This window comes from Rattus norvegicus, chromosome 9 (assembly GCF_036323735.1).
Source record: "Rattus norvegicus strain BN/NHsdMcwi chromosome 9, GRCr8, whole genome shotgun sequence".
NCBI lineage: Eukaryota > Metazoa > Chordata > Mammalia > Rodentia > Muridae > Rattus > Rattus norvegicus.
In genome coordinates this window covers 111,737,702-111,765,170 of record NC_086027.1, presented here as the reverse complement: position 1 = coordinate 111,765,170, position 27,469 = coordinate 111,737,702, and the positions used below count along the sequence as shown (strand labels likewise).

Here is a 27,469-nt window from a genome sequence, read left to right as displayed (position 1 = left end):
AAATTATAACGCACAAAGGCATGGCGGAGGTGCTGACATTCTGAAGTTGCATTAGATCTGGACTGAGTGAGGATAATGCGGACTGCCAACACCATTCATTCAGCCCTTCAACAACACGGGAGTGAGCGGCCACGGCGTTCTCCATGTCTTACAAAACACCCGTTTCAATACCTGCTTTGGACATTTCCAGGAGATATTGCTTCTGGGGGAACTCCCCAGGGACAACCGTATCTGCCTCCAGGAAGCCGCTTAAAATCAAACTGGCAGCATATTTTGGGATCGGGTCCACAGGTGTGGGGGATGTCATAGCTATAGAAGGGCATCATGTGGCACAAAATGTCTGTGGTGGATCCAAGATCTGAAATAGAAAGTGAACATGTTTTCACTCGTGAAAATGTTTCTCTCCAAAACTACCCAGATGCCATCATTTTATACATATGTAGGGAACGCAAGCGTCGCGGTAAATCAGCAGGCCATGTGTACACTCCAGGAGCATGTCAGAGCCGCAGCTGAAGGAAGAGCTCCAGCTCGTCCTCACTCCTCTCTTCTATCTAGGAGAACTGAAATAGAAATGTCCCCGGTGCACCAGCTACTGCTGACCTGGAGGACACAACCTGAGCAAAAGTTACAGCTGGCTCATGCAAAATCTCGACCTTGTCAAGGGCTGGGCTGCCAGCTCCTGCTACCTCTGTTCCTGGGGACTCACTGTGACAGTCGGCCAGCCAGGGAGGCTTGGTGAGAAGAGGAACAAAGGAGGGAGGGTGGGCAGAGGAGGAAAGGCCTAGAGAAGGGCCAATTCCCCTGGCAGGAGAGAGGGCAACTCTGGAAAGTTCTTGGAGTCTCTCCTGCTGGTCCCAGGATGTATTTTCCACCACAAAGGGGGCATAGGAAGGGGGAACTTCCAATTCAAAAATCAAAGCAAACCAAAACAGTATGCAAGCTGTGTAGTAGCCACGGATAGAGGAAGGTGTTTTAGTTAGGACCACAATCTCATCAGGCGACTACCTACCGCCCAGTACAGGGCAGAAGCAGACCGCCAGGAAGACTAGAGGTTTGTGGGGAATGATGCTAGGCTTTCGTGTTCCCTCTTTTTATGTCTGTGTGGAGCTCCAGTTTCTACAATGAGTATTGCTTCTTTAATCAGGACAAGGCAGTCAGTGAATATTTTGAACAATGAAAATAACTGCTTCATTAAGAACAAAACAAGCAAGCAAGCTACACCTAATTTGAAAACGCCTTTCAGGAAGCCACCTTCTCAAACCTACCTGAGATGCTCTAAGGGGATTTAACTGCATCCTTGACAAAATTTTAAACTAATCAAAACCTGTGGTGTCCCCTGCACATGCCAATGAACCACACCCCCAAGTTTGACATCAAGGACAGTGGCCATGAGTCCCTAAATGGGTGGTAAATAACCTCCCACTTTCTTCTGTTATCGAGATAAAGAGTGTGGACCAAGTATCTTCCCTAATATCCTCCAGGCTGCGACACACTTTACAGGGTTCAAGCTCCAGGTTGTGTCCACACTGCGCTGTATTAAAATGGAATTTTACATGTAAACGTTATGTGTGAAATATAATTTGCTTATACATAGAACATCTTCTAGCTGTGGTAAACACAGAAAACGACTCAATGATTTCTTACCAGCTGAAAATTCTGACTTGAGACGTACCAATTGCTTAGGCAAAGCTTCTACAAATTAATTCTTTGTTTTTTTTAGATTAAGATGTATCTGGTTAAACTCTAAGATTTGAGGCTTCCTGTGGGGTCAGTTTTTCCAGAATTAAATATAGATAGAAAGATGGATAGAAAGATATTTCAACAGATAGATATAGATAGATGATAACAGACTAGATTAGATAACAGATTAGTTAGGCGGATACACAGATGTGCATAGATAGATAATACATAGATGACAGATAGATTGTAGATGATGCTAGTGATAAGTTTGAGCAACTCTGACCCAACCCTGAGAAGGCTCCAGGAAAGGACGTTGGGCCCCAAGGGAGAGTTTCATGCTCCTGGCCCCAGGATGATTTCCCAGAAAGGACTCCGACAGAATATTTCTCAGAAAAACCATAAAATGTACTGGCCGAAAGCCACCTGGGCCCTCTAGGGAACAAAGGTAAACTCCCAGGATGATTGCTGTCACTGTAATCTGCCCTCTAAAAATGTATAAAAGGTGCCTGTAAGTAGAATTGGGGAGGACCTCCTCTAAGCTCTTACTTGAAAGACTGTTCAAGGTCGATCCCAGCACACTGCAAAAGTAAACCTCTTGCTTTTGCATCTCAGTCTCTCACTTGGGGTCTCTCTGCAGATAAAGAAAGTCTGGAGCTTTACATTAGATGATGGATAGATATGATAATGACAGGTAGATGTAAACAGATGATAGATAGCTCAATAGGTGATAAATAGATAATATAACTAATTACGATCCTTATTGAAACACAGGACCACATATGGTAAAGTTATTTTCTTGAGGTAAAAACAACTTTTCTCTGAAACACTGTGTCGGGAGGACAGTTGGATTACTTAGGAAACGAGTGTAAGGTAGTCAGTAACCTCCTCGCAGCCTTTCAGCAAGGAAGCCCTTTTCAAATATGGAAGTCAGACTCAACCACAGTGGCACTGGGGCAGGGTCTTCAGCTTCGGGAACTATAGGACACTAAGTTCTACCTCCCCGCAAGCATCTTCACAAATCAAAGCTCCCATCTCTTTGCCATAAAAAGATTAAATCAAGTCAGGACAGTTAAGACTTACTGAGAGAGTGGACCATAAAGCATGTCATGTAAGGTACACCCTACAATAAAGAGTCAACAAATAAAAACAAATGTAAAACACCCCACTAGGTACCCAGATTTAGACTTCCCACATCCTCCTCCTGGGTTTGCTGGTGAGTACCTCTGACTTCCACACCATGATTTTTCCAGGTCTACCTTGGGTCCCACTACCAGTGCCCCGGCCTGCCTAATCTGTACACTCCTACCTGTGCAGTCACCAACCTCTAGACTTCTACAGAGTCTCACACCCCTTACCCAACCTGTTTGAATACCCCCATGTCTGCCACAGTCTGAGGGACCCTAGGTCTTACTAAAATGTAAGAGCTATTAAGAGGCTTGGCCTGGTAGAAAGTGAGGACACTAAGGGCTTTCGCCAGCTTTACACCCACTGCCTCAGGTCAAGATTAGGCCAAGCACCAGCTTCTTGCCTTGGGTCAAGGCTAGGCCAAGTTCCATTCTCCACCCACAGTCCTTGGAAGGAGCAGGAACATTCTTGAAAATCCGCAGAATGTACTGATAGTCATCTGACCCTCTTGTCCCAGATAGAGCTGGAAAGCATGTCATGTAAGTTTAAACGTAAACTTGCTGATATAACCTGTACCTCTAAAAGTATAAAAACTGTTTACTATAGCCATTCGGGGTCGCCTTCTAGTCACTCACCACAGGGGCTGAGTGAAGGTCGACCCCGACATGCTGAAAATTAAACCTCTTGCGTTTGCATCGAACTCCATACTTGTGCCTCACTTGGGGGGGGTCTCCCGGTAGTTCAGACTCACTTTGAGCCTTACAAGTCAACCCTTACACTTATACCAGGACCTACCCTATCTCAAATACCCACAGATTGTTTTTGCAAAGCTTCCAATCACCCCACTTAGTAACTAGAGTTCTCAGGTCCTTCTATACCAGGGTTTAGCCTGGTGAGATCACAATACTTCCCTATCCATGTCTTTTCCAAAATCCACCAGATCTGCCTGGGTCCTACAACCAATGAATTATCCTATACTGGCCTCTCTTGCCTATTCTGCAAAAGAGCTCTAGACATTGAACAGGATCATCTTATCTATACCCCAGTACACAGAATTCACACAAATCATATACAACCTTTCAAGCCAGAAGATCTACCCCAAACTCCAGCCTTGAAACAGGAAGCACAGTTTATATACCAGCCTGGTCCTCTTTGTCCATTTGACTCCATTCTACCCAGGCTATACCCAACAAGGTGTAGCACTGGTCTAACACTGCTGGCATAGCCTCTCCTTCTGACAAAGCTGCTCTGTCCAGAACACATTCAAATAACAAAGAAAGTCCACACACCTATATCTCATAAAAAAAAAAAAATACCAGCATTAGTAAAAAAAAAAAAAAAAAAAAAAAAAAAATCAAGCCAGTTTCTTCTCTCTCTTCCTACCAGTCCTGAAGAAGTGTTTATCAATGAGAATTACAGAGATGAACCCCAAGATAAAGGATTTAAAAAAATCATAAGCTTCATCAATAAATTCAAGAAATTTATATAAATTGCAAAGAAACAGATCAATAAACTTAAGGCCAAAAGGCTTCAGGAAAACAAATGCCTGAGTAATAACCAAGAAAACATGAAGCAGAGTATATGATGAAAGTGACAAAGACAGTGCAAGACTCGGACAACAGAGATCAGTCAGGAAATACAAACACTGAAGAAGACTCAAGCTGAAAGGAAGACAGATTTGGAAATCCCAACAATTCAACTAGAAAAGTCAAAGGAAAGCCTGCCAAGAAGAATGAATCGAGCAGAAGACAGAATACAAGGATTCAAAAATAAGTACAAAATCTATGCAGAGTAAAATAAAACGCGGAAAAGGAAGACACAGGAAGTGTGGGAAAACATAAAAATATACCAAGCCTTTCAATTATAGGCATAGATGAGAAAGAAGAATCCCAAGTCAATGGCATAGACCAGATCTTCAACAAGATCATTGAAGAAAAACTTCCCAAACAAGGGAAAGCACACTTACAGGGATAAAAGAAGCCCAGAGAGCATCTAAAACAGAAGATAAGAAAAGAAAATACTTATGCCATGTCAAGGTGGAAACACTAAGTATATATAACAAAGAAAGTATGTTGGAAGATTCAAGAAGAAAAACACTAGTCACCTATAAAGGGAAACCTTTTAGAATAACAGCTGACTTCTAATTAGAAACTTTAAAATCCAAGAAGAGTCTTAAGAAGAGCAACCAAGTCCTAAAAGGTTATAATAGCCAACCTACAATAATATACCCAGCAAAACTATCTGCCATGATTGAAAAAGAAAACAAAATACAACAAACAAACAAACCAAAACAACTTTCTACAATATAAATAGCCTAAACAAAAATATATCCAAGTAACCAAAAAAAGAAAATTCAGGAATCATTATTTCAGGCTAAGAGGGAACTAAGCATAGCAGAGAAACAGTGGAGAGAAACATGGAGCCACAAGTATTAAAATACAAAATAATAATGAGACCATAAACGACAACACCAAATATCAACAACATGATGATCATAATTAACACACATATTTCAATAATAACTTTAAATATTAATGGGCTCAAATCTTCAATCAAAAGGCACACAATGAATGAATGAGACAATAAACAAAATCTAGGGCAAGAGAAATGGCTCAGCAGTTAAGAACACTGGCTGCTCATTGCAGGACCTGAGTTCAATTCCCAGCAGCCACATAGTGGCTCATAACCATATTCAATGTGATCCAACACTCTCTTCTGGTATGCAGATATATACATAAAATACATAAGCAAATAATAAAAAAACTTTAAAATGAAAAGAAACATTAACAAATGAAGATAAACATGAACAAAATCTGTTACCTACAAGAAAAAACACAACTCAATTATAAAGATAGACACCACCTCAGAGTAGAAGGACAAGAGTCCACAGGACTATGGAGCAAACAGGCATTGCTACCCGAATATTTAGCTAAGCAAACTTCAAACTAAAGTTAATCGGAGATAGAGTGGAGCACTTCATTCCAGCCAAGGGAACAATTAATCAAGAAAATGTTACTATCCAAAATCAATACATACCAAACTCTGGGGTACTCAGCTTCATAAACTATCTACTACTGCATTTAAAGAAACAGATTAACATGACTCAATTAGTAGTAGATAACTTCAATACCATACTTTATCCAATAAACAGGATCTCTGAACAAAATTTAAACAGGAAAACATCAGAATTGGCATCACACAAGAAATGGACTTTCAAATAGATATCTACAAAATATCCCACACAAACACCAAAGAATACATTCTACTCAGCAGAAAACACCTTCCCCAGCAGAGACTACATCTTGTGTGTGTGTGTGTGTGTGTGTGTGTGTGTGTGTGTGTGTGTTGCATGAGTGCACACAGATACACACACTGACACACACAAATCTTTACAAACTCAATAAGGTAGAAGTCTCTCCTTCTACCCTTTAAGACAACAATGAAATAAAACTTAAAACTGACAACAAACAAATCCCTAGTAAATAAGCAAATTCGAGGCACTGAATGATGAACGGGTTAGAAAGGAATAAAAAATCTTGCTGTAACTAAACGAAAATGAAAACACAACAAAACCCCCAAGACACCGAAAGCCCAAGACTCGCTGAAAGCCACCCTACGAGGGAGACTGATAGCACTAGATCTTTTAAAAAATCAGGAAAAGCACAAATAAACTTCCAGGCTCATATGTCTGAATGTTGGTCCCAGTTGACGGAACTTTTGGGGAAGGAGGCGTGGTTCTATTGAAGGAGGCGTGGTTCTATTGGAGGAGGCGTGGTTCTATTGGAGGAGGTGTGGTTCTATTGGAGGAGGCGTGGTTCTATTGGAGGAGGCGTGATTCTATTGGAGGAGGCGTGGTTCTATTGGAGGAGGTGTGGTGGTATTGGAGGAGGTGTGGTTCTATTGGAGGAGGCGTGGTTCTATTGGAGGAGGCGTGGTTCTATTGGAGGAGGCGTGGTTCTATTGGAGGAGGTGTGGTGGTATTGGAGGAAGAGAGTCACTATTTGAGGTTTTCAAAGCCAGTCCCATTCTGTTTTGTAACTATATCTAAACATGTAAGTCCTTGGATACTATTCCAATGGCCCATCATGTCAGTCTGCCTACTGCCGTGCCCCTCACCACCAGTAGCATGGATTCTAGCCCTCTGGAGCCATAAGCCCCAACAAAGCTTTTCTTCTATGAGTTGCCTTGGTCTTGGGGTCTCATCACAGCGACAGGAAAGTAACTAAGACACACACTGCTGTTAAGTTCAGAGCTCCTGAGACCTTACACCTTGGTCAATGGAATCATCAGCTTTCATCAGATTCTACGTACCCCAATTCTGTCTCCAGAAAAATTCCAGCGTTTTTTGCAAAGAGAAGTGTTTTTTCACCGAATAATGGACTCTCTGGATGAGCATGTGTGAAAATCCAGCACGTTTTAGAAGGTAAGTCATTGTGGGTGAATGTCCAAAGGGATCTATGGCCCAGCCCGATCGAGGTTTCACTCCTGTTGATAAGGGAAAGAAGTGTTAAATTCTTTTTTCACTCTTTGTTTTGTTTCAATGATATGGTGAAATAATAAGAAGTTATGCTGCACTGAGACGCGTCAGAGCGCCAGTCTCCTGGGCTCGAAGATAAAGGGTACTCTCATTATACCACCTCACAGCTAGGATCGCATGACTGCCAACTACTGGAGGTAGACTAATGCCCAGTCTGTCTCGAAGGCTTAGACAACCCAGGAACTGCTGATCCTTTACGTCTCCAAATTCCAACAGTCTGCCCCTGACACCTTCAAACAGCCCGACATCATCACCTCACACGGTGCAGAGCTGACTGAAATGACTTCACAGTGTGTCACTGAGTCTCAAAGGTTTCTGGTGCTCTTCCTTTCCCTCTACCTAGAACGAGGTTAACGGAATGCTTCAGACATGGCTCAGATCAGTTATAAGGACCATCAGCTAAAATGTGCCTCAGAGGACAGCGGAAACCCCTTGCTGAATAATTTTAACGTATTAACACAGGAAGCCAGCAAAGGAGGCTGAGAAGGAAAAGTCAAGACCCAAACAAGACTCAACTAAGTCAAAATACACATGTGCACACAAGAATAGAATAGTTCTTAATCCTGACGTATGTCCTACAAATGTATTTATTTTTCATCTTTATTAATCGTGGTGATTACTCTATGTTAACCTGACGCAAAGAATAGTCATCTGAGACAAGGGAGCCTCAACTGAGAAAATGCCTCCATAAGACTGGGATGCAAAGAAGCCTATACAATATTTTCTTAATTCGTAATTGAAGATGGAGGATCTGGTCCATTGTGAGCCGCCCCTGGGCTGGTGGTCCTGGGTTCTATAAGAAAGTAGGATGAGCAAGTCATGGGGTGTAAGCCCAGGAGTAGCATTCCTCCATGGCCTCTGCATCAGTCCCTGCCTAGAGGTTCCTGTCCTGTTTGAGTTCCTGTTCTGACTTCCTTCATGATGAATGGAGATGTGGGAAAAGGGTAGGCCAAATAAAGCACTTTCCCTCTGCAAGTGACTTTTGGTCATAGCATTCTATCACAGCAATAGTAAACCTAAGACATTAATTATTTATATATATCCCCGGGGGTTATGTGAATATAGACATGAGTGCCCATAACGTTCAGAAGAGGGCACTGAATCCCCCAGCAGCTAGAATTATAAGTGATTGTGAGCCACCCAACATGGGTCCTAGGAATTACATGTGGGTCCTCTGGAAGGTGAGGCACCGGTCTCAACTGCAGCGTCTTATCTCCCATCCCCTCCTACAAACTGTTCTTTACAAAGAGAAACGTCAGTGTATGAGAAAGAAGTTTACCAAATACACCTTAACAAACTAATCAAGGTTAGCCCAGTCAGCACTGGTACAGGGATAAGAGAAACCGTCAGCACAGAGAAGTTCTAGCCGGGAATAAATAATATAGTAATAACCTAACCCAACCCCAAGGGGAAGAAATCAGACTGATGAGCTTTTTCCAAAACTGGCTTGTACTCTTCAAAAGCCTGTGGTCAAGAAACTCAAAAAAAGAAAGTGAAGAAAAAATGCTCAAGATTAAGGCAGACTAAAGACATGACAACTGAATGCAGCACATGGCCCTGGACCTGACACTTGACTCTAAGCAGGAAACAGCAGCCTTGAACCGCAGCGGTGCTGGGGTCTGTGAAGAACTCTGGATGCGGCCTGTGTGTCAGGCTATCTCCTGGCGTCCTTGCTAATCCTCCTGGCTCGACAACTACTTTCTTTTTAAGTATGAAAGTGCCCTGTTTTCTTAGCAAATATGAGATTGAGTGTTTCGGGATGGAGACAAAGCTCTGCCGATCCACTGTCACACGGTTCATTAAACAAAATGCACATGAACGTCTTTTCCCAGAAACGCCCTAGGACACTTGAGAGTGAAACTTAAGGAGGGCTGGGTATCCTCACAAGTAAAGAGAAAGGTGAGACGACTGTCCACGGGAAAGGTGAGACTGTCCACGGGGATAGGAGAGACTGTCCACTGGAAAAGGTGAGATTGTCCACGGGAAATGGTGAGAGGACTGTCCATGGGAAAAGGTGAGACTGTCCACGGGAAATGGTGAGACAACTGTCCACAGGAAAGGTGAGACTGTCCATGGGGAAAGGTGAGACTGTCCACGGGGAAAGGTGAGATGACTGTCCACGGGGAAAGGTGAGACGGTCCACGGGGAAAGGAGAGACTGTCCACGGGGAAAGGTGAGCCTGTCCACAGGAAAGGTGAGACTGTCCACGGGGAAAGGAGAGACTGTCCACGGGAAAGGTGAGACTGTCCATGGGGAAAGGAGAGACTGTCCACAGGAAAGGTGAGACTGTCCACGGGGAAAGGTGAGACTGTCCACGGGGAAAGGTGAGCCTGTCCACAGGAAAGGTGAGACTGCCCACGGGGAAAGGTGAGACTGTCCACGGGGAAAGGTGAGCCTGTCCACAGGAAAGGTGAGACTGCCCACGGGGAAAGGAGAGACTGTCCACGGGAAAGGAGAGACTGTCCACGGGAAAGGTGAGACTGTCCACGGGGAAAGGTGAGCCTGTCCACAGGAAAGGTGAGACTGCCCACGGGGAAAGGAGAGACTGTCCACGGAAAAGAAGAGACTGTCCACGGGAAAGGTGAGACTGTCCACGGGGAAAGGTGAGACTGTCCACGGGGAAAGGTGAGACTGTCCACGGGAAAGGTGAGACTGCCCACGGGAAAGGTGAGACTGTCCACGGGAAAGGTGAGACTGTCCACGGGGAAATGTGAGATGACTGTCCACAGGGAAAGGTGAGACTGTCCACAGGAAAGGTGAGACTGTCCACGGGAAAGGTGAGACTGCCCACGGGGAAAGGAGAGACTGCCCACGGGAAAGGAGAGACTGCCCACGGGAAAGGAGAGACTGTCCATGGGAGAGGAGAGACTGTCCACGGGAAAGGTGAGACTGTCCACGGGGAAAGGTGAGACTGTCCATGGGGAAAGGTGAGACTGTCCACGGGAAAGGTGAGACTGTCCATGGGGATAGGTGAGACTGTCCATGGGAAAGGTGAGACTGTCCACGGGGAAAGGTGAGCCTGTCCACAGGAAAGGTGAGACTGTCCACGGGAAAGGTGAGACTGTCCATGGGGAAAGGAGAGACTGCCCACGGGAAAGGAGAGACTGTCCACGGGAAAGGAGAGACTGTCCACAGGAAAGGTGAGACTGTCCATGGGGAAAAGAGAGACTGTCCACAGGAAAGGTGAGACTGTCCACGGGAAAGGAGAGACTGTCCAAGGGGAAAGGAGAGACTGACTGTCCATGAGGCAGCAAGCACATCAAATGTCAGGGAGTTCAGTGTCCGGAAGTTTAGAACCGCAGCGTCATTGATGGTGTTTTCCCTATCAAGATCACTGGCCCACAGAGGAGCAACTGTCTGCAACGGGAAAAGGAATCCACAAACACACAACACTGGAGAGAAGAGGGAAGCCTGTGTGATAGGAAGGAAGATCGGAGCTGGGGAGAGACTTTGGGATTCTAGAGCTCGATGGTGTTGTCCTAGGCATAAGATTGGTTTTTTTGTTTTTTTGTTTTTTTAAGTAAAAGGGTAAGAGGAAGGGGTAATATAAAAAAATCCAGACTATTATAATAATACACTTTGCATATATTATAAATCATCTACTTCTCCTTGCATTCTGCCGAAATGTCACTGCCCTACTTTTCTACATAGAATGCCAATTATTTATATAAAATTATTGGTAAATACAAAGGTTGTTATATATAAATATCATTTTACATCATAAACAATTAAAATGTTGGTAAGGCTTGGTTTCCTATAAAACAATTTAATTTGCATCAGATTATAATAGAATTATATAAATATTTTTAGCATAAATAAAGAAAGTCTACCTAGAAGAGAAGGTTTTGTGGGCACAAACTCTTACAGTAAGTTTTTCAAATGTCCGTAAAATTCTTGGAACGTGAGGGAAGCAATCTGACTAGCTATTACATTAGATATCATAAGCCAGTAAATAATTCACATAAATGTAGCACATTAAGAAAGAAATCCAATCTCGTTTTTGAAAACAAATACAAAAAAATCATAAAACATCAAACACTAAACAGATTGAACTCCACAGCACCCATGCCAAATGGGATTTGCTCTGGGAGTCAACGACTTTTTAATTGAGCAAAGTGCCATCACACTCAGAACAAATTAGGAAAACTACACACTGCTAGCAGACATCTGAGACAGGGGCAGTGCGTACTGCAAACTGGAAAGTCTTAAGAAGAACCTCCACGGCACTGTTAAAAATATCTACATAAGCTAATAGATAATATCTATAGCACATCTAAGCAACGCCATTGAACATCGGAAATAAGAAAGGCAAGTATCACTGTTAACATGTGACTACGGAAGACAGGAACAAAGCAAACAGATTCACGGTCTAAACACTAACCACACCGCACGGATAATCCTCATAGTTAAGGAAATACATGTCCACTATATGTAATAAATCATAAACTATTAGTGATAAAAAGATAAACTTGCTAGCTAGATTTATACAGTTATGCATTCATACATACAAATCCAAAGTTGTTAAAAGAAACAAGACAGCATCGTGGCCAGTGCTCACTGTAGACTTGGAGGATTCTACAATCGCCTGGGTGAGGGACTCAGCCATAGCTGTGGGGACTGTCCTGACTATGTTAATGATGGCTGAAGACACCTCTTTTTTTTTAAGATTTATTTATTTATTATATATAAGTACACTGTAGCTGTTCAGACACACCAGAAAAGGGCATCAGATCCTATTACGGATGGTTGTAAGCCACCATGTGGTTGCTGGGATTTGAACTCAGGACCTTTGGAAGAGCAGTCAGTGCTCTTAACCACTGAGCCATCTCTCTAGCCCCTGAAGACACCTCTTACTTGCAGGGTACAGACTAGGCTATGTGTGTGGGAAAGCAAGCTGAGCTCTAACTTGCCTTCACTGCTCTTTGTGGTAGACTTGAAGGGAGAAGCTGCTTCAAGCACCTCCTTCAAGTGTCCTCATCCTGATGGGTGGTAACTCTCAATCATGAGCGAAAATAAACTCTTTCTCCTTTCAGATGCATTGTCAGGGTATTTTATCACAGCGACAGAAGGAGAAAACTATGGTGGGTATCATTAAAGGTAAAAGAGCATGGTCTAGCCAGATGGCTCAGTGGGTACAGCACTCCTATGCTAACCCAACGTCAGGAATTCAGCCTCAGACATCAGGGTGGAGGAGAGAGCTAACTCCTGCAAGTCATCTCCTGACTACCATACACCCACCAGGTACATACAGACATCTGTGTACTCACTCATACACCACACATACATGCACTCATACATACACATACACACCCACACACACACATACGCGCATGTGCGAGCGCACGCACACACACGCACACACACACACGCACACACACGCACACACGCGCGCGCACACACACACGCACACGCACACACGCACACGCACACACACACACACACACACGCGCACACACACACGGGGAGAAAGAGAGACTCAGACAGGGACAGAGAGAGTAATAAAATCTTAAACAACAAATGAACAATCAAAAGATGATAGAAAATCTCCATGTAGCACACACATGAGCAACCGCTCAGGTTCTCACACAGAAGGGGAACAGTCCAACTGAAGGACCAGGGTGAAAGACTTGAAAACATCAAAACAGGCGAAACCATGGGCAATGAGCACCAGACTCACTCCTCGTCCTCGACTGAGAAAGAGACTCAGGGGAAACAATGAATCCCTCATCTCTCCTGAAATTGTTACCTGCAAAGACTGGCAAAAGAAATACTGGCAAAAGTACGGGACGAATTCGCTGCTGGTTGAATGTACAATAGCAAACGCACTTTGAAAAGACTCCTCACTCCTACAACAAGTCTCTTCTCAGGATTTATCAATGACAATGAAGCACGCGCCAAGATCCAGCTGGACAGAACTGCATGAACGCCCATGTCACATAGCTGCAGCGAACACCTAGAGGCTCACCATGGAAAGCCAACAGGAATCTTGTCTAAAAATCCAACACTACCCAGCCATGAACAGAAGTGAGTTAGTGACACACACCTGAACCTATGTCAAAAACTTTCTGGTAGTGGAAAGACATAAGATCTAATACTCGTAGCTACACGCACTACCAGTAACTACTCCTAACCGAAATCAAGAAAATAAATCCCATTTATAATGGCAAAAAAAAGTATCTAGAACCAAATTCAACAACAAAGCAAAACTTTCCCAATAAAGGCTGCAAAAATGTCTCTGAGGGGAACTGAGGATTTCCACAAACGTACACACAGCTCGTGAGTGTGCATTAATCGGGATTTGCCGTGGTTAACATGGGGATGCTTCTTGTTTAGCCAACGTATTCCAGACATTCCTCCTGCATTTTTAATTTTTATTTTGTGTATCTGAGTGTTTTGCCCGCCTGTAACAGTATGTGCACAAGTTGCACTAAGTGTCCGAGGGGCCGGGAAGAGGGCAGCAGATCCTGTGGAACCGGAGTTAGAAGCCGTCATGAGCCAACAGGGTTTCGTGTATCCCAGGCTAGCCTGGAATCTACTAGTTAGACAAGGATGACCTCAAACTCCCAAACCCCCTGCGTCCACCTCCTGAGTGCTGGGACTAGGGGCGTGCACCACCATGAACGGTGTATGTGATGCTGGGAGTCGAGCGCTGGGCCTCCAGCTGAGCCGCATCTAGTTTTACGTCCACACTGAGCCATTTTGCTGAAGGCACCTTGCATCGCCAGGTATCGGTGGGGGACTCTAGAACCAATCCCCAGAGCCATGAAGGCAGGGATTATTTACCAAAAGGGACAGAGGGAACCTGGGACAGAGGCACATCAGACTTGAGGGGAGTGCACTTTATTGTACATGAATCTGCCTCCGTCTGGTTGTGAGACACAAGCTGCTGAGTCCGTGTGTGAGTTCCTGGAAAGCAAAACCCCTCGACAGGAACAGTGACAGGGAGCATGTGCTGGACAGTGGAGAGGAGGGAGGGGAGTCTCTGTGTGAGAATGAAATGGGTGTGCACCCCCATGAGTACTCCCCAGTCTCTCAAGATCTATTTATGCATTGCACTATGTGTAAGTTATACCTCAACAAAGCTAAATGTTAAGAAAAACCCGAAAGTCATGTTTGTACACAGCAAATCTCTTAGCTTAGGACATACTTCAATATTTAAGGAAGTGGGCCAGGCTATATAGATTGGTAAGTTTCCCCCATCCCCATACAATCGCCCTGGTTTGCTGACTCGTTAAAGCTTATGAACCTGTGTCATCCCCTCCCAGTATCCCAAACCACCTATGGCAGTCAGGAGAACAGGCCCTTGCATAGTACAGTAGTGCTAGCCCAGGTCTAAGGGGAGTGGGTGAGCCAGCCCTAAGGACGAATCAAGGCAGAACTGGCCCTGCCACTCTGCTGTGAGGTGGTGAAGATGCTGCAGCCGTGATGCCCTCCCCCGCTCCGTCCCTCACCACCTCAGCAGTCAGGAAAACTGGCCCTGGAGTCCTGAGAACAGATGAGTGGCCCTGCTGCAGATGACTGCAGGACTTGGGAGAGTGGGTCCTGCACATGTCTAGGCAGCACAGTGGAGCTGGCTCTGGAGGCGTGGGTGCAGGCCAGCTGGCCCCAAGAGCTGAGAGCAGGAAAGCGGCCCAGGACAGCTAGGAATGACCTAGCTGGAGCAGTGCTGGAAGCTCGCCCTGGTGGTGCTGATAAGGAAGAGCCCGGAGGCTGCCCAGCTCAGCTCCCACCGAGGCTCAGACTGTGGGCTCGGAATTGGCCCACCCCCAATCTATATATTTGCAAACAGTTGGGACATGTGAAGGGACCAGTCCTGCTGATGCAAAGCTGCAGGACCTCCATGACACAGGGCAACAGCAGGATAACTGGGAGGAGTCCTGAGAGGATTCAGTACTGAAGGCTTCACAGCAGCCAGAGATCTCAAGCCAGACCCATGGCTCACTGCTGTGAACATTTGCAAGAGAATATGTGTGGACAGAGGATACACTGTGTGACACAGTGTGACATAGTCCAGCTTCCACCATGAGATGGAACCTATGCATTGGTTTTTGTTGGTGGTGGTGGTGATGTGGTGGTGGTGGTGGTGGTAGGGTGTGTGTGTGTGTGTGTGTGTGTGTGTGTGTGTGTGTGTGTGTGTTTTAGCGGGGGAGTTTGCAATGATAAAAAGTAGATATGAGGGGATGGGAGAAGAGTGGGATTGGGGTCCATGATGTTAAACTCAAAAATAATCAATGAAAAGTTTAAAATACATAATACATGCACATAACACATGAAAGAAAAAGAATTGAAATGTCATCTCGATGGACTTCCTTTGATCAGTATGAACTGTCCTTTCTCGGTCTCTTTTGATTAACTTTGGCTTGAAGTCCATTTTGTTAGATATTAAAATGGCTACACCAGCTTGCTGCTTACGTCCATTTTCTTGGGTCATCTTTATCTAATCTAATCCTTTACCCTGACCTAATGTCTATCCTTGACATCGAGGTATGTTTCTTGTATGCAGCAGGGAAATGGATCCTATTTTCTCTCTCTCTCTCTCTCTCTCTCTCTCTCTCTCTCTCTCTCTCTCTCTCACACACACACACACACACACACATACACACACACACTCACACACACACACACACACACACACACACACACACACACACCATGAACTTCAGAATACTGTCACACAGCTATGACCTTAGGATAAATTAAGGTACCAAAGATAAAGAAAATGTGGACCACATGCAGAAGAGTCTGCCCCATATGCACATGTAATCCTTCTAGCTAAATTTCTGAAGAATACGTGTAACATGCTATCAACTGAGAAACTCATCACACATTCAGTGCCCAGGACTTCCAGTGGGCACTGCTCACACAAGCACATGCACGCTAAGGGTGCCGGATTCTTGGAGGGAGCACACGATACGCTTGTAAAAGTAGTAGGCCGCTCGAATTTAAAGACTCCAAGAGTGCAGTAAGAGCCAAGGGCAGACTCACAAGTAAGGCTTTTGAGGTTAGAATCCCAGCACAGCTGTAGCAATGCATTCCACAGATGCGATATCTGCAATGTGGTCTCCAGTTTCCAAAAGCAGTCACCACCACAACAGTGGTATGAGGAGAGGAAAAAGACTGAAGATAAGTCATAAAGATAGTGGTGTGTCCAAACGTTAGTGGGTGTGTCCAAATGATAGTGGGTGTGTCCAAATGTTAGAGGGTGTGTCAAAATGTTAGAGGGTGTATCATGTTAGTGAGTGTGTCAAATTGTTAGTGTGTGTGTCAAAATGTTAGTGTGTGTGTCCAAATGTTTGTGGGTGTGTCCAAATGTTAGTGGGTGTGTCCAAATGTTAGTGGGTGTGTCCAAATGTTAGAGGGTGTGTCAAAATGTTAGAGGGTGTATCATGTTAGTGAGTGTGTCAAACTGTTAGTGTGTGTGTCAAAATGTTAGTGATGTGTCGTAACGTTAGGCATGAGTGGAAGTTTTCTAGGATTACTTCACAGTAGATTTAAAATTGTGTTAAAATAAAAAGGAAAGGGATAATTGTAATATGGAGAGACTTTGATTCCTAACAGAGAAAAAAATAAAAATTACCCAGAAATAACTTCAATAAAATCACAGACGCTTATCTAAAGAAAAGCATAAAAGCTGTATTTTTTTTTTGGTTCTTTTTTTCGGAGCTGGGGACCGAACCCAGGGCCTTGCGCTTCCTAGGCAAGCGCTCTACCACTGAGCTAAATCCCCAGCCCCAAAAGCTGTATTAAGGTACGAATATTTGTGAGGAGGTTCATGTCTTGTGGCAGACATGGAGAAGACGCCGGTCAGTTCTAGGTGAGTTTTGATGAGTTGTACAGGATATCGATGCTGTCAGCCCAACATCCTCCTCCATGGGTCTAGTCACACAAGGGGACCTGCCATCACAGTTCAGGGGTGATTCGCTCACTGCCCTGGGAAAACAGGTCCTGTACCTCAGCATTAAGCTCCTGGCTGTTAGGCCAATCAGATAAAGTATTTAAAAAACAAACAAACAAACAAACAAACAAAACAAAACAAAAACAAAATCTCATCCTGGTTGCTAAATTGGAGTTGGGGGGGGGCTGTTTCTGCTGCACAGGGCCGTCCATCTTTCTTACACACTGCCTAGGAAAAACAGTACAGACCAACACACAAGCAAGGCGAGCCCGAGGAAACAATCTCAATCATGTAAGTTCCATCCCCCGGAAGGAACCATACCCCAAGCTACCCTAACTCCTCCACCTCCAGAATCCTCCACGACATAATACACAAATGCCTTCTGGTTTTCTCCTTCCCACCCTCAATCTGAATTAAGCTACTAGGAGGGCCTTGACTCTTATGAACAAGCCTTAGCTAATATATCATTAAAATAAGAAACTTTAAACAAATGGAAGTCATCAAATAAGATGCAAAGCAAGGTTGATAATAGTCAATGAAACTATCATACGTCTATATGATTGAGACCTAATAAACACAATTAATGAAGGGTAAATTAGTCAATAATTATTAAGAAAATTAGTTCAGATCCCCTAAGTGTAACTTCCCAAAACAGTCCAAGGGAAGGGGAAGGGGAGGGACAGACATCGATACCTACCTAGATTTTTTTCCAGCCATTGATGCCCTTCAATCAGTTGGTCAATTAAGGCAAAATAATGTGTAGTGGCTTCATCGGCCATCACCCAGCCACCGGTCACAATCTCAAGCTGACCATTCTGTAGTAAACTAGGGAAGAAACGAATACAGTTAAGATAACAAAGTTCACAGAAGAAATTAAAATACGTAATTATCTAAGATCAATCTTTACAAGTAGTGACGTGAGGGAGGGGGAAATTTTCTTAAACAAGTAATTGAGTTTCAACTCCAGGCCCTGGAGATGAAGTCCCCATAGTTAAGGATCTTGGGCAACCCTTCTTTGCCTAGGACACTTTTCCACACAGGCGTAACACAAAGACTCCTCACCACGGCAGGAGTCGCATGGTTTATTTCTGAACCTCACAGAGCGCTGAATTACTCGGGCCCTGTGCTTGGTGCTGGCTGAAGGGCTGCCATTTCAAGGACGGTGTCTGTTCCAATATACCGTATCAAAAGGTGGCATTTACCTCTGTCCCTGGGACAGTTAAGGTAATTAAACACACTGCTCCATAACCGTGCTTCCAGTTTACTAAATTGTGGGCTCTGTGCATTTTTATGATTGGTTGAAGAGCCGTGTTGTTACTGTTACTAGTCTGTTGAGTGTTCCTTCACAGTAACATCATACAAGACAATGAGTACTAATTCTTGATAATTAGCATGACTTAATTCAAGAAGAGAAGAAAATTATGAACTACCAGAAACTTGTAAGTCTCTGAAGAAGGAGAAAAGGCGAAGACTTTATCTCTAGTATCAAAGAATGTCAGTTTGTGAGATGTAGAAATTCTGAGAGCCAGAAAGCTTTCATCAATACATGACCAGGAAGAGCTGGAATTTCTAAACACTGCATTTATTTAAGAAGCCCACCAAGTTCATGATTACAGAACCCTCCTCTCTCTGGGACAATAGGCTTTTTTTTTAGTTACTTGTTCTGTGCTGGCCCTTATGTCTAGCTTTGCCACACTCCAGAGGCCATGAGGATCTGACCGCTGTCCTCAAAAGGAGAGGTTGGCACCTGAGTGTAAGCGAGGGCTGGCGTGCAGACTGTAACCCTACCCCTCGAACGTGCACATGCTATCGGATTCATTGACTCACTACCCTAATCAGCACAGATTTTGGAAATGTCCGGATATAATTGCTTAAAAACAAGTTATTTGCTGGGCTCGACTAGACAGAACCTACAAGTTAGTAAAAACTAAAGTGAAATAGAAGAAAAAATAGTAATCCCAGAGACAGTTTTTCCTTTTTCAATATCAGTTTTATTTTGACAAAGAAAACAAAAGCAAAACTAAAAACAACCAAAAAAAGAAACCGTCCTCTCCTAAAGGCCTGAATGACGCCCAAGAAGAATCGAGTGGAGAAAGCAGTGCACGTTACGCACAGCAAGTCTCTCCAGCTGCATGTGCTATTAGCAAATCCCCTGCCTTGGGAAGCCATGGATGCCCCTCTGATGCAACATCTGGGTTCTTATCTGTGCACAACGGTTACTCTAAGGACTAAGCCTCTTTCTCACTAAATGTTACCAAGCAATTTCATATTGCTTCTCTTCGTCAACCTGGATGGTTCCAGCTGCCTTGGTGTCTCAACTCAAATATAATTTATCGGAGAAGTCTCCTCGAGTCCCCAAGCAATTTAGCAGTCCTACCTACCCCCTCGCTATACCTCACAGCCTTTATCGCAAGCTAAAAGTGCCTGTTTACTCTATCTGCCTCTCCCTCCTACCCACCAACAGAATGCAGTCTCCAAGAGAGCAGGGATTAGCATGTGCCGCTACATGCCCAGCACCGAGTAGCCTGCTAGGAGACCGTCCGTTTAATATTAGTAATTAATGTGTAGATTGAATTAGGTCAGGCTCACATATAAATCAGTGATGATAAGGTCGTTTAGAATGGAGTTCCAATTATGTTGACAGTGGTAGAAAACACGAAAGAGGGGCAGAGAGGGTTGGTAAAAACGTAGCTCTGGGAAATCTGACTGTGATTGGAGAGTAGGACGAGAAGCATACTGGTGAGAGTGCAAGGACGGCTTGGAGTTCCCAAGTCTACATGTTTAATAGAGAGATATTAATGAACACTGGGAGTGAGGAGGGAGACGCCGCTTTCCAGTAATGAGCACAGTTCGGTCTGGGCTAGTCAGTGACAGCTGGGCTTCCAAGGGGGAGAAGGAGGTGCCTCCGTCTCACAGACTAGAAGGAAACGGTGCTTGACAGGAAATCTTTAAAAAGAAAGTCAAAAGGACAGCCACGGGTCAGGTAGGAAGAGAGGAAGTGTGGCTGATAAGCAAAACTGGCCCTCATAATCATAAAAAGATTAAAGTCACGATAAGAAGAGACACAAAATCGGATCCAACTACACAGTTGAGAGGCGGGTGGTTCAAACACTGGCATCCCTGTAGGCATCAGAGAGAACAGAGAGAAAAATCACATGCAAAAGCCAAGATCCTGGCATAGAAACCAAGGCATTTCTATAAAATGTGTGCCTTTCCCCCATAGAGCAGTAGGCTTCTAAGAAAACCTGCATGAGCAGGCCCAAACCAGAAGAGCATGGCAGAAACCACCACCACCACCACCACCACCACCACCACCACCAAAAAAGCACAATGTTATCTTAGCATGGTTTATCCAACCAGACAAGACAGAACACTAAGTGGGAGAAAACAGCACGAATCTTAAAGATGCAGCCACAGCTTGAGTCCTATGCGAGGGACAGAAATGGCCAGGTCAGCAAGTTCACCTAATCTATGGCTGTGTCTGTCTCCCTGCCATGTGACCGTTTGAATCATCCACAGGAAAAGGAAGACAAAAAATACAAGAAACTAAAACAGATTATAAAGCCAAATGTCTCACAGGCAGGAAGGTTCGGATTGACAGAAACGCTTACTGGCGTGGACAGAAGAACCGGCCGTGAGATCATTCACCCACTCACCACGATCAACAGGAAGAAAACGGTGCGGATGTACAAGAGGTGTCACACGCAAAATCCCTGCTGCTTGCCATCACGTGAAAGTTAGACACATGTCTGTCCTGTGAAGCCAGTTCCTTAGTCTCTACTAGAAGGCTCTCAGCTTCCTGGGAAACTTTTCAATGTACACGACATCATAATCTTAGGTCACAGACATGCGAGGAGCGTGCAAACAGGGGAAGGGGGGGTACACACGGAGCGAAGTCAAGAGCCCACGCTCGAGTGGCTAAGTTGAAGACCAACTCGCCAAGGCTCGCACGTCACTCTCTATAATGGTGGCTAGCCGCCTGCTAGAAGACTTTAACCACGTGTCTACTTCAGTGCTGGGGGATTGGGTACAGAGCGCTTAGAGAAGTAACTGATCAGGAATTAGCCAAGAGTATCTGTCACTGCTCATTTTGCCCAAGACACAGATTTTGCACTTCAGGATTTACTGCCGTGCTCAAGGAGCTGTGAATCATTTTTAGCGAGTGTCACGTCTTCCTCCACGTAGAGTCACCAGACATTTGGAATTTGGTCACACACAGAAGGATATACTCAAAGAGCCTTTCTCCCTAATGGGGAAATTGTCACAGACAACTTGGTGGCAAACAATGCACCATTTATCAAGCTTCAAAGGATCGCAGATTAATTTCACATGAGAAAGTGAGATGAATTTGTAACCGTGCATTGTGGGAAATAGGAGATGCTGTGAGATGACACACTGGATCCCATTCCTAAATACAAAATTAGTTACGTAGTGTCTCCCGCAGAATCAATTCATGCCCGAGACACCTGGGGACCAGATCGCCTGATGCACGCACCTTCTGTGTGCAGTATCCAGTGGGAGAGCAGAAGGAGGACTTGTTTAAACCCTTCCATAGGCTAATCTGGGGTCTTTACATTCTCTAACATTCTGGATGACAATCTTCAAAGAGAGAGTATGAGAAAAACAACTGAGCCGTCTCTGCTACTCCTTTCATTTGGATTTGTCCCCTCCCTCCCCTCAACCTGTCGTCAATACCTTACCAACCTAAAGCGCCCTCCCTTCTAACACTGGCTTAACACTGGCTCTAACAGACAAACTGCCAATCATCATGTCCTACGCAAACCTCAACCAAGCTATCACCTCTCCTGAAACCTAAAACCCTCTTTCATAACATCCACAACTGAAACCAATCAGACACCTCCATCTCCACTGCCTTTCTCTCCCTGGGACATAAGTTTCAGAAGGACAAGAACTCCGTCAGCTAAGTCAGACGATATTAACACCGATGGTAAATTATACACGCTGTATTAGCGAGGGACGAAAAACAAACTACAGGGCAGCGGGCAGACATCAAGCTAAGTCACTTTTATAAAAGATTCTCTAAAAGTTCTTCAGGAAATGTATCTCACTCAAGGCTGGGTAGTGGTAGCCTATGCCTTTAATCTCTCCACTCAGGAGCCAGAGGCAGGCAGATCTCTGAGTCTGACGCCTGGGTTATGAATCGAGCTCTAGGAAAGCCAGCGCTACCCAGAGAAACTCTGTCTGGCAAAACAAAATGGAGGTGTGTTGCACTAATTCATCTTTTCTTGCCAAGGAGAGTGCTATTGGTGTGTTAGTATACCATCTTGTTGGCAGACACCTGAACCATTTTCAGTCTGCCATGTGCGTGCACGAGTCTGTTCTTGAATATGGCTTCATCTCTCTCAGGTCAATTTCTAGATCAACTCCTCACACACAACACATGTGATCACTTGGAAAACTCTTCGGAAGTCACCCCCTGTAAGTTCCAACAGCAAGGTGTGCCATGTTCCAGCTATTGCACCTTCTTCCCAATCTTTGCTGCTATCCGCCTCTAAATGAACAGCCCAGAATGGTAACTTCTGCTGGCCTCTCATATCCACTGCCTAGACAATCTCCTCAGGTGTCTGAGGTGCTACCTTCTCACCAATCACAGTTTTCTCCTCAGAATCTTCGGTGTCTTCCCCTTCCTCTCACATCCTCTTCTTGACTGTGGTTTTAGTCACCCTCAGACTTCATCCCGAATACTACATGCTTTCAAAGCTCACTGGAAACAACACTTTTCTGCAGTGGTGAGCTTAGCTGTGCCCTCTTGTTCACTGAGGGCTTACCCTGGATCTTAGCACAGTAAATATTTGTCAAGTGAAGAACACAGTAAGCAGGGGAAGGTTTCTGAGGTGAGGTCATGGGAAAGATGCATAAAAACGCATGTGTATGAAGACATCAGCGGGTAAGTATGCCAGGAGTCTGGGGCCATGCCAGCCTGAACACTACCGAGGCACGCTAAGGGAGAAATGAAAGGTGGGAGGCAACCAGAGACAAAGGCAGACGCCTGAGAACCGACAGGGATCTGGGCCTAACTGGGCACGGTACTGAGTTATAGGAAAGCATCCCTATTCTGGCCCTCTTCCATGCCCACTAACCAAAAGCCTCAGGTAGCAAAGCCAGAGGTCTGCGGAGGCTTGAACATGCCTGGCACACAGCACAGGCTCAACAGGCTTTGGACCCTGGCAAATCGTTAACCATGGAAGATGGAGGAAGTCAAGACTGGGCCTTAGACTCAGAAGGACCTCCAGTGCTGGGTAACAGCATCCTGGAAGCAGGGGTGGGCAGATCTCTATGAGTTCAAGGCCAGCCTCATCTCATAGATAGTCCCAGGGGCTAACACAGAGACTGTCTTGGAAAAAACAAAAAACAAAAAACAAAAAACAAATAACAGTGACTGGGCATCCCAAACTGAGTGTCACCTCACAGGTGGGGAAGCGGTCACTTCAGAGCTGCACTCACTGTAAGGAAACCCTGCAGGCTCCACACAACATCTACATCTGCAACCGACTTCAAACTTCACAAGACACACTAACTTCACACTCTCTGTAAATTTTACAGCAGCCTTTACTTCAACACCATAAAACCCAACCAGTATAAATGCATAATAATGAGGCAGTGTAAGAACATTAATGGTCCGTTTTTCTGGGAAAACCCAAAGTGTGCCCGAGTTAAGTCTTAGGATTTAAGCAAGTAGCAGCAAATGTTTCTGAGCTCAGTGAGATTTTTACCTAACTCCGAAACTGAAGAAAATGTGACAGGGTGCCTAGAATATCAGATGAAAAGCCCGTGCCTTCTCGGGAAACTGCTAAAGCACACAAATATGATAAAAATACGGTCTACACTGACTGACGTGCAACAAACACGAAACACGTATTTCATACCAAAAAATAATAAAAATAAAAACAGAACAAAAAAAAAAACAAACCCAAAAACCAACACTGTGGCTGGTCAAGACATGAGTAACACGACGTTCCAGTCATCAGGTTTCTGCACCAAACATTGGTCCTGACGGCAGAGGCAGGTGCAGCATAGAGGCCATCCCATGGTCTCGGGCCCAGGGCAGAGCTAAGCCAGCCAAAGGAAAAGCTAAGGGGTAACACTGGACCAAGTCAAACATCAGTCAGTCACTTCACAATCCAGAGGATCAGAAACACTGTGCAGTGTTTCACCACAGACATCCAAAACTACCCACACGCAAAGCCAGAAAGGTAAACAAGACAAGTGTAGACAGAAGTCTTTTAAATCCTCAGGATGAGAGGGCCTGGAGACTACAATTGATTCAGTTGTTTTGAATTACAAAAGGCAACAGAAAGCCCTGCGTCCTCTGCACGGATCGGATCCCTCCTTTAGTTAACCCGAGTTCCATTTTTAAAGGCTCACGATGCTGAATGCTACCTCACTGTGGAGGACAGAACACGAGTTGTCACTGGCAGATCACATGACACTTCTGCTGCTTCAGTTGAGCCCCCATCGATCTCTGTTCTTCCAGGGACAAGGAAGGCTTCAGTGGACTCCGGTGGGATCCACAGGCTGCCACGCTGCACCCAACGTGCACGTTTAGGTTGAGATGTCCGCTTTGTAGCTCACCTTCCCAAGGAGGCAAACACATGGTGCAGACATCACAACAGGAGTCCCAGCTTAGCACTAGGTAAGAATTCTAAATAAGGGGAACAAAAATCTAAGGTTCTATTGAGCGTGCTGCAAAACACACAGACGTGGCCCATTGATGAGGCACTGTGGACTCTCAGTTCAAGGAAGAAAGCAAATGTCACTGCCCTAGATCAGTGGTTCTCAACCTGTGGGTTGGACCCCTTGGGGGAGGGGCAATTGGACTCCTTCACAGCAGTTCCCTACGACCATCGGAAAACAGATACATTTATGCTTCATAAAAGTATTAAAATTACAGTTATGAAGTAGCGATGAAAATAATTTCATGGTTGGGGGTCACCACAACTGTATCAAGGAACTGTGCGAAAGGGACACAGTGTCAGTAAGGCTGAGAAACACTGAACTAGATCTACAGTCAGTGGCATAAGGGAGTACAGGTGAGTATTTATAACTAAAAGAAAATTTCAAACAAACTTAAGTAAGACTAAAACTCGATTTTCTGAAATGGTTTTATGATTATTTATTTATTTATTTATTTATTTATTTATTTTGCTCAAGCAAAATGGCGCCATTTCCCCATTGAGCCCTTTGCTTCCCGATGCCAAAGAAGCAGGCTCCAAAGAGTTTGAGAGATGACAGAATGAGTGCCCCTGTTTTAAGTACTGAGTTGAATCATACCGAAGTGGCACTTTTGCACATATCAAAGCCGGTCAGATATGATCAGTTTTATATGGCTCTGCCTATGTAAAGTGGACAACAGCAAAGAAAAAACACAGGGAAGAAAGTGTGCCGGGGATGAACCAAGAAGGGGCCATCATTTCTCCCCAAGTGGGGAAATATAAAATAACATCAACTCTGAGCCCACGGTTGACTTTTCCGGAAAACCAGAGAGTCTTCCGCCACGAACTCGATTCTCAGAGTCTTTGGCACAGCTTCTCTTCTGTAGAACCAAGGACTACAAGAAAGCTGAATGCTGGACACTAACCACAACCTCATTTTTTTCCAGAATTTTCTCCCCATGCACGCTGCTGTTAGCAGCTCCAATCCATGAACCTCCTACCTTCATTTCCCTGTGTTTCAAGAGTTAGCAAATAATAATTAGTAAAAGGGATAGATGTATTTACAGTTTGTCCCGAACCAGAGAGAGAAGCCTGTATCTCCCCAGCGTTAGCACTGTTACAGGTCAAGAAGAGATGAGCCAAGGCCGCAGGATAGGCTGTGTTCATTGATTTGTGAGGAAGTTGTTAGACTTATGTAAAGTCCCTCCCAGAAGGACGGCTCCTCATCAGCCCAGAGGATTCAGTCCTCTCCTCTACTAGTTCGGGAAATCTTAATTCCTGAAGGTCTATTGTCTAGGGTTCTAGCTTCGCTTCCTGCAGTACCTGCCCAGCCATGTGGAGTCCAAGCCAGCCCTTGCTTTGCCCAACACAGGAGGCAGCACGTACACCACCCTCCTATCTCCCATCATCACCAGGCTCCAAGTCACCGATGGTGCGCACGGCCCATGTCTCCTACCCAGCTTACAGGTGACATGCAGACTCAGGGCTCTACAGCTTCACCAAAGGAAAGAGAAAAACAGCAGCTATGGGCATTTCTTCTCCAGGACTTCTTACCAGCAGCCCCAGTTCCCAACTCCCGATTCCTCAGACTTGCCTACTAGACTGCCGAATCTCAGAAACTCTTCAAGGATTACTTTTCCCAGCAAAGGAGCAGAGGAGGACTATCACCTAGCTTCCTCAGAGCAGAAAATGCATTGGGGGAAGATTCTGGGGCACACGCAATCAAAGACAAGGCAGAATGCCCAGGCTCCATGATGGGCAGGAGGAAAATGAGGTCAGGATGCATGGTCCACACACAGGACCACACCACAGGACTGGGGAGTATAGACTTCGCCTGTCGGCTCCCCTCTCCCTCCACTGTCAACCCTCATCTCATTCAAGATTCAAAGTCCTGTAAATTAATACGCTGAGTGACTGAGTCTGCTTACCTGTCTGGGAAGGGCAGAATGGTGGCGAATGGGACCTTTCTGCCGGTGAGGCCATTTCCCAAAACAAACAGATGAAGTCATGTGATAAATGCTGCAAGGAAACTGGCAACGTTTGGGCGGAGAAGCAAGGGCTGTTAAGCACTTTAGACCGTATTCGTGGACAACTCCCAGGGAAGGATAAACCTGTTCGCACTCAAGAATGAGCATAAACACTTGGCCTTAAGGGCAGTCAGACACAGTTAAGAGTTGAGGCACAGCATTGGAAGAAGTGGGCTCAGTGGAGAAGGGGCGACGAGGGGTGCACCCTTGAGCGAGAATTCCAAAGATGCAATAAAATACAGTGAGAAAATCAACAGTGAAATGCAGGTGCAGGAGGAGGAGAAGGGGGAGGATAGGGAAGAAGAGGAGGAACAGCAGCAGGGGCAAGACCCAAGAATCAGAGAGTGGGGCTCTAAGACAAAAGAGACAAAAGCACTCCTCCCCAGCTGAGGACGGTAGAACGGTGTGTGGAAGAGGTGGGAGTGCCGATGACAAGGAAGAAAAAGTTCCACCCTGCATTGGTAGTCGCTGGATGAAAACTTAAAGAGTTTCATGTTCTTGAATACTGAAAAGCTTCTGAGCATGGGGTAAG

The 27,469-nt window shown here is 45.0% G+C and overlaps 1 protein-coding gene across 2 annotated transcripts in view; it reads right to left on the bottom strand.

Annotated features, from left to right (window-relative positions):
- The window catches only part of Man2a1 (mannosidase, alpha, class 2A, member 1), a 156,345-nt gene that overhangs the window by 90,087 nt on the left and 38,789 nt on the right, over positions 1–27,469 (bottom strand). For both annotated transcript variants that reach the window (NM_012979.2, XM_039083037.2), the window contains 3 exons: positions 17,935–18,062; positions 7,117–7,290; positions 172–358 (listed from right to left, as the gene is read on the bottom strand). In NM_012979.2, the coding sequence (NP_037111.2) occupies positions 172–358; positions 7,117–7,290; positions 17,935–18,062 (489 nt within the window). The remainder of the gene's footprint in view (positions 1–171; positions 359–7,116; positions 7,291–17,934; positions 18,063–27,469) is intronic.